Source organism: Hemiscyllium ocellatum, chromosome 2 (genome assembly GCF_020745735.1).
Source record: "Hemiscyllium ocellatum isolate sHemOce1 chromosome 2, sHemOce1.pat.X.cur, whole genome shotgun sequence".
NCBI lineage: Eukaryota > Metazoa > Chordata > Chondrichthyes > Orectolobiformes > Hemiscylliidae > Hemiscyllium > Hemiscyllium ocellatum.
Window position 1 is genome coordinate 121,933,940 of NC_083402.1, and position 15,312 is coordinate 121,949,251.

General features: G+C 42.5%; 1 protein-coding gene across 1 annotated transcript in view; it reads right to left on the reverse strand.

Annotated features, from left to right (window-relative positions):
- Window positions 1–1,103: 1,103 nt before the first annotated feature.
- The window catches only part of mamdc2a (MAM domain containing 2a), a 132,216-nt gene continuing 118,007 nt past the window's right edge, over window positions 1,104–15,312 (reverse strand). The window contains exons 14-15 of the mRNA XM_060841762.1: window positions 4,749–4,806; window positions 1,104–1,560 (exon numbers count right to left, since the gene is read on the reverse strand). Coding sequence (XP_060697745.1) covers window positions 1,536–1,560; window positions 4,749–4,806 — 83 coding nt within the window. The 3' untranslated portion in view covers window positions 1,104–1,535. The remainder of the gene's footprint in view (window positions 1,561–4,748; window positions 4,807–15,312) is intronic.

Consider the following 15,312-nt stretch of genomic DNA (forward strand, 5'->3'; position numbering starts at 1 on the left):
ATTGGATAAGTACATGAATAGGAATGGTTTGGAAAGATATGGGCCAAATACAGGCATGTGGGACTAGTTTAGTTTGGGAATACGTTCAGTGTGGATTAGTCAGACTGAAGGATCTGTTTCCATGCTGTATAACTCTACAGATTTGGGGTTACACTTTAAAATATACATTTTGAGTTGCTAGAATCTGGTGGTTTTCCTTACAACATTGATCGGCTTAATATTTGATTTTTTTTCTCTCTCCTTCAGTCTCTGCACCTGGTCAACCTCTCCACACATCCTTCCTCCCCGTCTCCAAGAACTATACTGGAAATGCAGTGGAATATTCTATCTGACTGTTCTATTAGCTTCCCACTAAGCAACAACACAGCTGGTACGTGCGAGATCTGGTCCAGTATGCATGGTTATCACACTAATTTTTCATGCGTGCTTTCATAAATTGTCAACTTATAGCCAAAGGCAAGGACAAGTACTAGGGTCTTCCAGATCTAAAGATGTGTTAGTTTCAGGAAAGAAATGGAAAAGCCGTGTGTTACCCATGACGCTAAATAGCGCACACGCACACACACACCGTTTGTATTAATTGTAGTGCCAATTGCTGTTTGTTCCTAAAATTCTCTCTCAAGTCACTTGTGTTTGCAGGTATGTCTGCCCATTTGCTTAAACACGCAGATTTAACAACTGATTATGAATTTGACACTTTCATTCAAGAGAGAGGCAGAAATGCACTGTAAATACATTCCAAATTTACTGGCGGCTGTGTCTTGAGCTGTCCTGTCCCTAAGCTCTGGACTTCCCTCTGTAAACCCCTCAGGTTTCCATCCTCCATCAAGAGCTCCTCAAAACTTGCCTCTTTGATTTTCAAATTCAGTCCTTGTATCTCATTATGGGGTGCCATGCCTAAATCTGTTGGATAATGATGTGAAGCGCTTTGAAATGTACTATTAGCTCGGAAGTGCTTCATAAATGCAAGTTGTTGTTGTTGTTGTTGCACGTGATTCACTGGATCACTGCTCCTGCCTGAGGATGACACATTCAGCAAGTACATGTATGTTTTCTCTGACATCTTTATTTGAACTGGATAAATATAGAACACATGTGGCATGTCACTGGACAGTACATAGCCAAAAAGGAATTGCTAACCGCATTCGTAATAACTTTAAACAAAACCTCAAACAGTGCTGTTGATCCCATCTTCTATGATTTTGAAATGTTGAATATTTACACTTCTTCAGTAATGAACGAATACTGGATATTTCCAGGTACTAAAGCAAACATTGAGGAGCCCATGGCTACTACGTCTTCACTAACAGAATTAACACATTTATCTACTTTAATACTTAGAAAAAAGTCATTCAAATCAATTGAATTCTTCTTTCTGATGAAGGCCAAAAATCATTTACAACTTCTACAAGATCCAATTCAAGCTCCTCATTGGCGGAATTGTTCCCAGTCTTGATGCTCCACAGCCCATGCTGATGGAACCCCCAAATCAGACATAAAAGCTGTACCAGTCCGGTTGATTTGGAGATTCGGGGTCATGTAGCAAAGGTTTTCTTATATCTGTAAATAAACAAGCAAAGAGAAACACTCAACAAACAATTATTTCTCTCCTCATATTTCTAAACATAAAAACATTAAATGAAGTCAAATAATAGTGGCCATTTGGTCTTATGTGTTAACATAATCTTATACAGCTTAGTGTCTATTTTCTATTTTGATAGTCCTGCTGTGAAACACATGTAGGCCAGTTTAATACGTTACAGGCACTATATAAATGTAAGTTGTTGTGAAGCAGTTGGAAATGGGACAATAACCAAATTCCATCTGTGCTCTCTTCAAGACAGATAGCTCCCATGTCACTCAATATTTAGGAGATCTCAATCATTTCATAGTGTCCGTGTAACATGCAATAAATAGTGGTTAATTAAGAGCAAAGAGCAAAAGCGAGTGACTGTCTCCACACTAGAGAGAAGTTATAAGGTTACGAATGAGATTTATGAGGCTAGTGCCAGGAATGGAGGAGTTTATTTATGATGTATGGTAGCTGTAATTGTACACAGCCTGGGTGAGACCACACCTGTAGTAGTTACTGAGTGTGGTTTTGGTCTCCTTATCTAAACAAAGGATGTTCTGACTTTGGAAGGAGTGCAACCAGACTGATTCCTGGGATGGCAGGAGTGACCTATGAAGAGAGACTGGATGGGTTAGGACTATATTCAGTGGAATTTAGAAGAATGAGAGAGGATCTAATGGAAATCTATACAACTTTAGACAGGGTAAGCACAGGGATAATGTTCCCAATGACTGGGAAGTCCAGAACCAAGGTTCACAATATAGGGGCTGAAAATGTGTTGCTGGAAAAGCGCAGCAGGTCAGGCAGCATCCAAGGAACAGGAGATTCGACGTTTCGGGCATAAGCCCTTCTTCAGGAATCCGAAACGTCGAATCTCCTGCTTCTTGGATGCTGCCTGACCTGCTGCGCTTTTCCAGCAACACGTTTTCAGCTCTGATCTCCAGCATCTGCACTTTCCCTTCACAATATAAGGAACCAGGAAATGCTATTTAAGACTGAGATGAGGAGAAAATTCTTCACCTAGAGAGGGGTGAGCCTGTGAAATTCTCAGCCCAGGGAAAACAGTTCAGGTCAAAACGGGACTTGGAGGTGCCGGTGTTGGACTGGGGTGGACAAAGCTAGTGCTTCCAAATAAACAGGTCAAAACATTGAATGTTTTCGAGAAAAAGATAGTCATTAAGGATCAAATGGTACAGGGAGAAAGTGGGACTGAGTTGCATGATTACGTTGAAAGGTTAAAAATCACACAACACCAGGTTATCGTCCAACAGGTTTAATTGGAAGCACTAGCTTTCGGAGCGCTGCTCCTTCATCAGGTGGTTGTGGAGCAGAATCGTACAACACAGAAGTTAGAGCAACAGGATTTCAGTGTCACTGGATTGTAAAATTAAATAAATTTAGCTTGAGTCTTTCATCTTTTAGAGTGATCATGGTAGTTTCGGTTCCTTCATATGTAAATTCCAGAAATTTTTTAAGTTATGTTCTCAAGATAGCTTTTAACAATAGGTGCCATCTCAGCTCAGATAATGCATTGAAGGTGTGATGTTAAAGTCTGTACGTGTCCCAATATTAGATCAGGCTGATTCTATTTCTAAAGTGGGATTTACAGAATTATACATGGATTTAAGCATTATTTGAGCAGTGGAGTGGGTTGGAAAGGCGGAGTAGATGCAGTGAGATGAATGGTCTGCTCCCACTCCTATTTTCTGTGTTTTCACAGCTGGTGAGAGTGGAGTTTTTCTGTTTGGAATGAGGATGCTGGAGCGAGATTTAATTGAAGTTTATAAAATATCAAGGAGCAAGGTAGCGGAGATACAAAGGATGTATTTCCATCTTGGTGAATCACCAGGGTCACAGATTTAAAGTAACTGGTGGAGGGATTAGATTGGGAGTTTGGACACTTTCCCAGGCAAAGGGCAGTGGAAGGTCTGGAGCTCACTGCCATGAAGGGGCAGAAACCCTCATCCGTCATCAAACATGTGAGTGCACTGCCCTAACATACAGGGCAATGGAGCAAGAGTTCAAATGTGGGACCAGATTAGATAGCTTTTCTTCAGTCCTGTTAATGTGTTTCTAAGTTAACTTGATTTTCTTCTTTCACGGGGTATGTTTGTTGTTGGCTCGGTCACCCTTTGTGGCCTATTGTCCCTGAGGTGGTGGTCATAGTCTTGTCTGTTAATAATTGCAAAGTTTGGAGTTTTCAAAAATGAAACTTTAAATTTATTTTTTTCCGGTTCATGGGGAGAGTACAGAACTGTCAGCTCACTGAGAGAGTGAAGCAAGATCTTGGGGGAGGGTATTACCGGGGGAACCTGGATTTAGCCGTTATCCCCAATGGCAGGAGAAGGTTTCTATGTATCATAAAGTAACTGGAGTAATAGAATGACACAATAGAGGAGGCCACTCAGCCCATCATGCCTCTGCTGGAGGGTAAATGAAGAACATGATCTAATTGACTGGCAGAATGGGCTGAATGGCCTCTCGCTGTTTCTATGAGACTCGGGATCTAGTTCTGGTGCACAGGGCTGGAAGATTGAGGGTGGACGTGTGCCTCATGTGGAGGGAGTTCTCGGTCAGCACTGTGAAGATAATGCCCTCGATCTTTGTCCTACCTGTACCCAATCCCCCGACCTCAAAAATATGTTCAATCCCTGTTTACCTGCCACGTTCTATATCTGACCTGCATCGGCTGATATTCCATTTCCCCTCTCTGGTCTCAGAATCACAAGGTCTCTCATTCTCAACCTCACCCTCTCCTGAGTTGTGGTGAGAGAGCAGCCCTGTGGTCCAATGAGGTTATGGCAACTTTACTCACTTGACTGGATATACCATCTAGGAGTTAATAATGTACAATAGATTTAAGTGGTTGCAATGTTAGTTGAAGTGCTTGTTTCCTGCTCCACTCCCCACCCAGCCCCAATGGGGAAGTGAGGTTAATTAGAGGTGAGGTTAGTTAATGATAAAGCACAGATGCATAGGACACGATCAACGAAAGTTGTGTAACATCATTGCCATTGCTCACACTGTGCCAGCTCCATCCCTGTTGTTTAAGGTTAGAAAGGATGAGCAGTATGGGATTGCATTGAGATGTAATGAATTAACACAGTGAAGTAACATGTGAAACCAGTGCTGATAAGTGCACATCAGCACCAGCAGCGTGGCAATTTGTTCTCACCTCACGGACGGTAAAAATGTTTGAGCATCGAGGTATCCACTGCCTTCATAGACACTCCCTGCCAGAAGTGTCATTGGTTAGTCACTTGACACATTGCAAACAGTTATCGAGCACACACATATAGGCAGCACACCCTAACACTCTGTATTCATGCAGGTGCTGATAATTCGGAAAGAATCACCAGTTAACAGGTCATTTCTGCTACCAAACCGTTTCGAGGGTTTCTGGTCTCCCACCTTCTACCCTCTTCAAACCTGAGTTCATCCAGAACTCCACTTCCCCTTATTCTAACCCAAATCGACCCCCATTCACCCAGTGGGCCAAGAGGCCTCCTTTTTGCTCTGTAACAATTCTATGATCACCTTCCTGTGCATAGCTACGATGGCTTCCAGCACCTACGTTCAAAATTCTCAAGCCTGTATTCAGATCCTTCCCATCCCCCACCTCCCCCACCCCCATGGCCCTGTCTGTCCCTATTTCTATAATCTCCTCCAGCTCCACAACCCTCTGAAATCTTGGCCATCATTATTTGTAATCGCTCCAACAATAATGGCCGTGTCTTCAGCTACCTGGGTCTTTATGGTCTGGAATATGCCAATTCCACCTCTCTCTGCTTTTATGATGCTCCTTAAAACCTAACTCCACTTTGATCAAGCTTTTGGTCATCAGTCCTAATATACACTTAGGTAGCTCGTGGTGAAACTTTGTCCCCAGTAACATGACTATGAGGCCTGTTGGAATGTTTTAGTGCAATGAATAGCAGGGTTTTGGATGAGCTGATGCTTGCAGCAGATTGTATGTGGGAAGCCGGCATCAGGAATATTTCAAGTCTCCGGGTGGCACAAAAGAGCAGAGCCGAGGCAGGTGAGGTTACAGGGGTGGAATCTTCATGTTGCTGATGTTCACCAGGAGGGATTGTTTCTGAGGGTTGGTCCTGGGGAGAGGCGTGAGGGCTTTGGCGAAAACACAGAATCAGTTAGCAAGAATGTTTTCAGGGATGAGGACCGGTTGACAAAATTCGAAAGAAGAAGGCAGACAGGAGATCTGACTGAGATTTTTCAACATCATGGATGGGCCTGGATAGAATAGACAGGGAGAAATGTTTTCCAAAAGGAACAAGAACAGATTTAAATTGATCTGTAAAAGAGGCAAAGGTGCAGATGAGTAAAAAGTTTCTCACATAAGTAGTTCACGTCAGGAAATTTGATGGAGGCCGGTTCAATTGAGGCATTCAAGAGGATATTGGAGGATTATTCTGGATAAAATTAATGTGCAAGGATATGGAGAAAACAAATTGGAGGATGAGCACTAGCTAATGAGGTCGGGGTCAAGAGTTTGGTGCTGGAAAAGCACAGCAGGTCAGGCAGCACCACACTCTCGACTCTGATCTCCAGCATCTGCAGTCCTCATTTTCTCCAACTAGATAATGATGCTCATTTAATGAGCAGGTGCAGGCATTACTTCTGTTCCATAATGCCTCTGTGATTCTATGGTCTAGCCTGAATGCAAGGATTAGGTACAAGTGGTGGAAACAAGTGGCAGGGAAAATACTCAGAGCTCATGACAGAGAGCTTTCTGCTGACAGATATGGGGGTTTCTGATAGAACCAGTTTGCATTGATGCAGACTGCAAGACGCAATTGATGCAGCTTTAGCAGCCTCTGCTGGCGAAAGTGGAAACTGCAGGCCAAGGGGATTCAATTTTGATTTTCTTTGTTTAAAATTTCTTCAATTGTACTTAGCACAGGAAACGAAGGCAGAGCAAAATAAATTACTAGAATGATAACAGGGCTGATGGGTTATACCAGTCAGGAAAGGCTGAACAGACTGACCTCTTTGCTACGGTCAAAGTTTATTACAGGGTTCAAAAGGGACGGTGAAGGTCTCTTATGGCACAGAGGTACAGTCCTATTCCTCGGCTAGGAGACCAAGTTTCAAGTCCCACCTGCTCCAAACATCTCTGAATAAGTTGATTAGGGAAAATAAGTCAATTAAAAGACAGGAAGGTGGAGGAAAAATGTATTGAAGTTGAGATTAGAATCAAGGAATCATTAATGTCAGATAGTGGCGATGGAATTAAGGATGACTATTTTTACTTTGAGAGTGTGCTACCAGAGGAAGTAGTTGAGGTTCAGTGGATATGGATATGTTTAAAGGGAATCCTCAGATAAACACCAGGGAGAAAGGAGTAGATGGGTATGCTGATAGTGTGAAATGAAGTATGGTGGGAGAGAGGCTGGTGTGGAGCAAAAGTATTGCTGATGTAGACCAGATGGGCTGAACGGCCTGTTTCTGTGCTGGAAATAATACAATATATGCTGAAATTTTAGTTTGTTTCTATGCCAGGCTTGCCAAGGGGAACACACCCCCAAATTTCCTGAGTCTCACTGACAACAGCCAAAACAGACAAAGCAGGCTCACCTGAGGAGCATCAATGAATCTTTAAATCATTATGTTACTGGTGTGATGAGAATTACATTTTGAGGCCACCAGGTTGTTCTGCTATAACGCAACAATTGTGTTCCTCAGTAATCTCGCTTGATAGAAAATCGCACTATGGAAAACTGCTACAGGAGATCGCTAATAGAAAATCACTATACTCATTAGGTAGAAACTTTGTGTTATCCACATAATGTCTACATTTCATCAATCGCGCTATAGCCAATTTGCACTGATGAAATGCATGTTATAGCAGAACAACTTATACCTAAGAAAATAAATTGTGGAAGCTTTCTCCTTTTTAATATAGTCAGATACTAATGTTCAAAGATGCAGAAAACACTTCCAGTGGAAGCAAATCTTTCCTGATCCATAAGTCAGCAAGATATCAGTCCCATTGGTGATATGGTCAAGCTTCTAGTGCAGGTCCTCAAGTTGTATGGGGCATCTCAACTAAATCATTCAGCTGTCACTAGATGGGAGAACCACTAAAACTGGGCACCACTTTTCCAATCCCTTCCCAGCTCTCCCAATTTCAAGGCACCCCATTTTTGTTTCCTAGATCACTGTTTGCGAACAACTGTAGTAATAAGAGTGCTCCAGCCACAACAACAACTTGCATTTATGTAGTATGTTTTGGAAAGCCAAACATCCCAAGGGGCTTCACCGGAGAAATTATCAGCCAAAGTTTGACACCAAGCCAGGAGATGATATCGGGACAGGTAACTGAAAGCTTGATCAAAGATGTGGGTTTAACTGAGACAGAGTCGATGGGAGGAAATAGCCTATTGATAGTATTTGCTGGAGTGTTAATCCAGAAGCCCAGGTAATGTCCTGGGAACCTGGGTTTGAATCCTGCCACAGCAGAAGGTCGGATTTGAAATCAGTAAATACCTGGAATTGAGAATCTAATGATGACCATGAATGATTCTTCCTGCCAATGCAGGGTCTAAAACCTGTGTGCAAATGGGATTTCTATCTCTGTTCTGCTATTCTCTACCATTTTGTTATTAACCAGTGGTTTTGCAGTACAAAGCCCATCATGAGATAACAATTCAGTTTGCATCTGTTTTCCTTACGGATTAACATTATGGCGAGTTAAAAGGATTAAGATTTAAATTTGTTTTCGAATTCTTGTTCCCATTTTCATATCACTCTGTGGCATCCCTTACTATCTAACTCTGCAACCTCCTCCACCCTTAAATCCTTTGAGATCACTGAGTTCTTTGGGCTGAATGATGGCTCAGTGGTTAGCGCTGCCGCCTCACAGTGCCACAGACCCAAGTTCGATTCCAGCCTCAGGTGACTGTCTGTGTGCAGTTTGCACATTCTCCCCGTGTCTGCCTGGGTGGATTGGCCATGCTAAATTGCCCTGCAGTGTGCAGGGATAGGATGGGGGCTGGGATGCTCTTTGGCGGGTCAGTGTAGACTTGATGGGCTGAGTTGCCTGCTTCCACACTGTAGGGATTCTGTGATCTCAACACTGCATCAGTTCTGGCCAATGTAATGGAGGTAGTCAGTCAAAGGCAGTGACCACATGGGAAGTATCTCAAATGGAGAAAGAAACCTACACTGCTGTCTGACCCAGCAGTGAACATGCACAGTTGCTGCCTTTGCTGTCTGGTTTCAAGTATCTCTAGGACATCAGAGTTCATTCTAAGAAAAATAAACAGCGAAATTCACAGCTGGCCTTGGAGAAACCTGTGTGTGGGAGCTCACGGTATGGGTAGCAGCTAAATGGCTACTTTTTAAATGTAACCTTATTGATTTTTGTGAATCTACAATTGTATGTAGAGTGTTTTCTGTCTCTTGATTAAATTTTAAAAATATAAAAATATAGGTACTAAGTTACTGTGGGGCAGTGAATTTAAAGCAGCATGGCTGTGCTTTTTATTAAAGTGTGTAGATTATTAATATGCAAAGATGGCCTTTAGTAGAGTACTATGCTCTTCCTGTTGAATGGAGTTTAGGGAGAGTTTCCAGGTTACTAATGATTACATCAGCAGGATGTGTTTGGTTGCAAATCCTATCAGATCGCACGGATTGGTTACAGTGGCAGTTAGAGGCAATGAGGAATTTACAGGAGTTACGGGGAGTGACAGATGATAGTTTCGGGAGGGAGATAAACTGAAGATACAGTCAGGTTGATGGTTGACTTCCAAGGGAGGAGGATTCACAGTTTTGGATCATTGGAATCTCTTTTGGGGTAAAAGTGACTGGATAAGAAGGACAGATAGCACCTGAATTGACAGGGGGCTAATATACTGGCAGGGAGATTTGCTAGAGCTGTTGAGGGATATTTAAACTAATAAGGTGGTTGGGGGAGTGCAGGGCAGGGCAGGGGCTGGCGTTGGGACCAACATAGATAGTGAGGAAAGAGATCAGTCTTTACACTTGGGAAAAGGTGCGGGTCAAACAGTCAGGGCAGACAGGGATAAAGCAGAGAACAAGGTAGGACCGATAAATTAAACTGCATTTGCTTCAATGCAATGGGCTTATCAGGGAAGGCAGATGAACTCAGGGCATGGTTAAGAACATGGAAGTGGGATATCATCATAATTACAGAAATATGGCTCACGGATGAACAGGACTGGCAGCTTAATGTTCCAGGATACAAATGCTACATGAAGGACAGAAAGGGAGGCAAGAGAGCGGGCGAGTGACATTTTTGATTTGGGATAACATTACGACTGTACTTAGGGAGAATTTCCTGGGAATGAGTCCAAAGAAGTTATTTGGGGAGAACTTAGAAAAAAGAAAGCGATGATCACGTTATGCGATTGGACTATAAATCTCCAATAGTCAATGGGAACTTGAAAAACAAATTTGTAAGGAATCTCAGTTATCTGTAAGAATAATAGGGTGGATATGGTAGGGGATTTTAACTTTCTAAACATAGACTGGGGCTGCCATAGTGTTAAGGGCTTAGATAGAGAGAAATTTGTTAAGGCATGTACACGACAGTTTTCTGACTCAGTACGTGGATGTACCTACTGAAGAAGCTGCAAAACTTGACCTCCTCTTGGGAAATAAGGCAGGGCAGGTGACTGAGGTGTCAGTGGGGGAGCACTTTGGGGCCAGCGACTATAATTCTATTAGTTTTACAACAGTGATGGAAAGGATAGACTGGATCTAAAGGTTGAAGTTCTAAATTGGAGGAAGGCCAATTTTGTTGGTATTAGGCAAGAACTTTCAAAAGTTGATTGGGGGTGAATATTTGCAGGTAAAGAGACACCTGGAAAATGGAAAGCCTTCAGAAATGAGATAACAAGAATCCAGAGACAGTACATTCCCGTTAGGGTGAATATCAAGGCTAATAGGGATTGCTGATAACTAGAGAAATTGAGGTTTTTGTTAAGATCTTGGGGGCAACTGCCTTACAATGCCAGGGACCCAGGTTCGATTCCAGCCTTAGGCTGTGTGGAGTTTGCACATTCTCCCCGTGTCTGTGAGGGTTTCCTCCGGTGATCCGGTTTCCTCCCACAGTCCAAAGATGTGCAGGTCAGGTGAATTGACCATGCTAAAATTGCCCATAGTGTTCAGGGATATGTAGGTTAGGTGTATTAGTCAGGGGTAAAATGTAGGAGAATAGAGGAGGGGAATGGGTTTGGGTGGGTTACTCTTCAGAAGGTTTGGTGTGGACTTGTTGGGTCAAAGGGCCTGTTTCCACACTAGTGATTCTATCGGGATTTTATGAATAAGAAGGAAGAATATGTCAGGCATAGACAGCAGATATGAAGTGAATCCTTATAAGAGTATAAAGGCAGTACTTTAAGAAGTACTTAAGAAGGAAATCAGGAGGACAAAAAGGTGACGTGAGATAGCTTTGGCAAATAGGGTTAAGGAGAACCAAAGGGTTTCTACAAATACATTAAGGGCAAAAAAAAACTAGGGAGAGGATAGGGTCCTTTAAAGATCAGCAAAGCTGCTTATGTGTGGAACCACAGGGGATGAGGGAGATACTAAACAAGTTAATATGCATCAGTGTTTACTGTGGAGAAGGATATGGAAGATAGAGATCATGGGGAAATAAATAGCAACATTTTGAAAAATGTCCATATTACAGAGGTGGTGGTGCTGGACGTCTTAAAACGCATAAAGGTAGATAAATTCCTGGGACCTGATCAGATGTAACCTAGAACTCTGTAGGAAACTAGGGAAGTGATTGCTGGGCCGCTTGCTGAGATATTTGTAATATTGATAGCCACAGTTGAGTTGCCGGAAGACTGGAGATTGGCTAACTTGTTGCCACTATTTAAGAAAGATGGTAAGAAAAAGCTAGAGAACTACAGACCACTGAGCCTGACTTCGGTGGTGGGCAAGTTGTTGGAGGGAATTCTGAGGGACAGAATTTACATGTATTTGGAAAGGCAAGGATTGATTAGGGATCAGTGTCTCACATTGAATTTTTTGAAGAAGTAACGAAGAGGATTGATGAGGGCAGAGCGGTGGACGTGATCTACATGGACTTCAGTAAGGCATTAGAAAAGGTTCCTCATGATAGACTGGTTAGCAAGGTTAGATCACGTGAAATGCAGAGAGAACTAGCCATTTGGATACAGAACTAGGTAGAAGACAGAGGGTGGTGGTGGTGGAGGGTTACCTTTCAGACTGGAGGCCTGTGATCAGTGGTGTGCCACAGGGATCAATGCTGGGTCCCCTGCTTTTCGTCATTTATATAAATGATTTGGATGTAAACATAGGAGGTATAGTTAGTAGATTCGCAGATGACACCAAAATTGAAGGTGTGGTGGACAGCGAAGAAGGTTACCTCAGATTACAACGGGACCTTGATCAGATGGGCCAATGGGCTAAAGAATGGCAGATGGAGTTTAATTTAGATAAATGCGAGGTGCTGCATGTTAGGAAAGGCAAATCAGGGCAGGACTTATACAATTAATGGTAAGTTCCTGGGGAGTGTTGGTGAACGAAGAAACCTTGGAGTGTAGGTTCATAGCTAATTGAAAGTGGAATCACAAGATAGATAGGATAGTGAAGAAGGTGTTTGGTATGTTTTCCTTTATTGGACAGAGCATTGTGTATAGGAGTTGGGAGGTGATGCTACAACTTTTCAGGACATTGCTTAGGCCACTATTGGAATACTGTGTGCAGTTCTGGTCTCCCTGCTATAAGAAGGGTGTTGTGAATCGTGAAAGGGTTCAGAAAAGATTTACAAGGGTGTTACCAGGGTTGGAGGGTTTGAGCTATAGGGAGAGACTGAACAGTCTGGGGCTGTTTTCCCTGGAGCATTGGAGGCTGAGGGGTGACCTTATAGAGGTTTATAAAATCATGAGAGTAAATTGACAAGGCCTTTTCGCTGGGGTGGGGGAGTCCAGAATTAGAGGGCATACTTTAGGATGAGAGGGGAAAGATATAAAAGGAACCTAAGAGGCAAAGTTTTCACGCAGAGGGTGGTGTTTGTATGGAATAAGCTGCCAGAGGAAGTGGTGGAGGCTGGTACAATTACATCATTTAAAAGGCATCTGGATGGGTATGGATAGGAAGGGTTTGGAGGGATATGGGCCAAGTGCTGGCAAATGGGACTAGATTTATTTTGAATATCTGGTCAGCATAGACACGTTAGACTGAAGGGTCTGTTTCCATGCTGTACATCTCTATGACTGTATGACTTAGAACTTCCCGATATTAATCAATCCACCATTGGCAGCCATGTCTTCAGTTTATTGGGCCCTACATTCTGAAATTCCCTCCCTAAACCTCACCAACTTTGCACCTTTCGGTGCTTTTTAAAGCCTTTGACCAAGCTTTTAAGTCACCCTCTCTCATAATATGGTTGAGAGTCAAATTTTTGCTCGATAACAACACCTGGGGACCTTTTTATTTGGTTGAAAGAGCCATATGAATGCAAGTTGTAGTTGTTATTAGTCAGCAGTGTGTAAGAGTGCATAGCTTATCTGATGGATATCTGCCATGCTTGATCTGTGTAACAATCAAATGTTTACATTGCACATTTTGTACTGAAGAGAGTGGTTTCACCATGCATGTGAAAGATCTGATTACCTATGATTATCACTGAGCTGTGGTGTGATAAAAGTACTCTTAACGTTGCGACTAAATTAGCAAGTTCAAAACTGAAAAACAAATCTATAAAAAAGCCGTTCTGCTTTAAAACATCAGCTGGCATTTAACAAGCTCGGAATCTGTTGTTGAAGCAAATATCATGCATGTGTCATGCAAATACTTTCGATGAGTAGCACTCCCCATTCTGAGTTAAAAGGCTATGGGTTCAAGACCACTTTCAGAGGCTTGAGCAAGAAACCCAAGCCGATGAGGTTAAATTATAGGCATTATGTAAATGTAAGTTGTTATGCACCATATCTTGCCTTCTCAGCAAAGAGAAGAATTAATCAGATAACTGTATTTATAAACATGAACCAAGTCTGAATTACAAACGCATGTCCTGTAAACAATCATTATTCTTTCACATAGTATGATTCTGCGCTCAGAATTTCCTTGTGAGCTCTCTCCAGCAGAAAACAGACAGACTGTGAGAAAATTCCTAGTCTTAGGAATATAGGGAGGCCATTCAGCCCCTCAAGTCTGTTCCACAATCCAATAGGGTCATGGTTGCTCTGCATGTACCCACCCTTCCCATATCTCTCAATATCTTCAGTGACCAAGAATTTATCAATTCCAGTTTTCAAATGAACTGATGCAGCATAAATTGCCATTGTGGAAGAGTGTTTCAAATCCCTACCACTCTTGGTGAAGAAATGTTTTCTAATTTCATCCCAACCTGCTGGAAGGTCAGCAGAAAACATTCCCCTCTCTGTCAGACTTGCTGAGCATTTCCAACAGTTTCCGTCTTTAATTTATTCCTGAGAGTTTGATTTTACCTGTTGGATTAGGCTCTGATTTTCAGACTCCCCAACCAGTGGCAATAGTTTCTCTGCTGATCCTATTCTGATGAAGTGTTAGTGCCTGTCTGTTTCATTCACAAAAGTAACAGCTGACTAAGGGTGTCTTGCAGTTTCCATTTCTGCAGAGCCAGCAAATTTGTCATGAATGAATCAAAGGTTCCAAATCCTGCATATGAGTCAAAAATTCCACACTACTTCCCAATTTGGCCACCATCTGTGCATTGAACAATACAAAATTGTTTTCAAATTAATGCCCAAGCATTTTTTTTTCACAAAAACATGGAGCCACTTCTCTAATTCCTAGATGACGTTAGACAGTCTTTAAGAGCCAGAATATATGAGGTGATGCCAACAAGCACTCTCCAATGCAAAAAAAATGTTGTTCAGGCTGAGGCTCAATTGGAAAGTACTAAAACCACAACAGATGGACTTTCTTTGTTGGGTAAAGGAATTATGGGTTACTGAATCAAGCCCAAGAAAGAACGATTTAAGATACAGCTAAAATTGAACTGAATGGTGTAACAGGCTTGAGGGGCTGAATGGCCTCCTCCTGTTCTCAAATTCCTACCAATCGTTCTCCCTCTGCCATCTGAGGTTGTATTTCACCGAAATGATAGGGGTCTGACTTATTGATGGATTAGTTAGCGAGAACCCCAAGTTGCCTCTTTTCAGCCAAATGAGTCAGGCACTCAAGTGGGCAGCAGTGGGGGGTCCTTCCCTGGAATTAAGGAGCTGGAGCCAGAACTCCCAGCAATGAAGATGTGTCGGCAACTCAAAGACCAGCATCTGTGCTCTGCTCCGATCAATCTTCTTCAAAATCCAATGTTAGGCTGAATCTTCCCAGCCAGTGGACACAGTAGCATTGGCAAGAAAGTTGGGAGAATAATGTGAGATGGCCAGTGAGGTGATTCTAAATGTCAAGACAAAATTCTCCAATCATTTATTGAACAAGGAAATGTGAAACTTGTGAGTGAGAAGTGCGAGGCCTATTTGCATGCATCAGAATGGATTAACACCCTCGTTATCATGTTAACTCTCTTTACTGATGTGCGGTTTCCCATTTTCCCGCTTGCTGGATAGAAACTGGATGGTGACAAAGACAGAAGATAACCTGGCAACTCCAACTTGCTACTGGGCGTTCATCTAGGACACCTGGCACCAACTCTCAGGATGTGCACAACAGGCAGTACCCATGAGCACGCCCCATTCACCAGAACCGCATTGGCAAAATGAGCTGACAAGTTC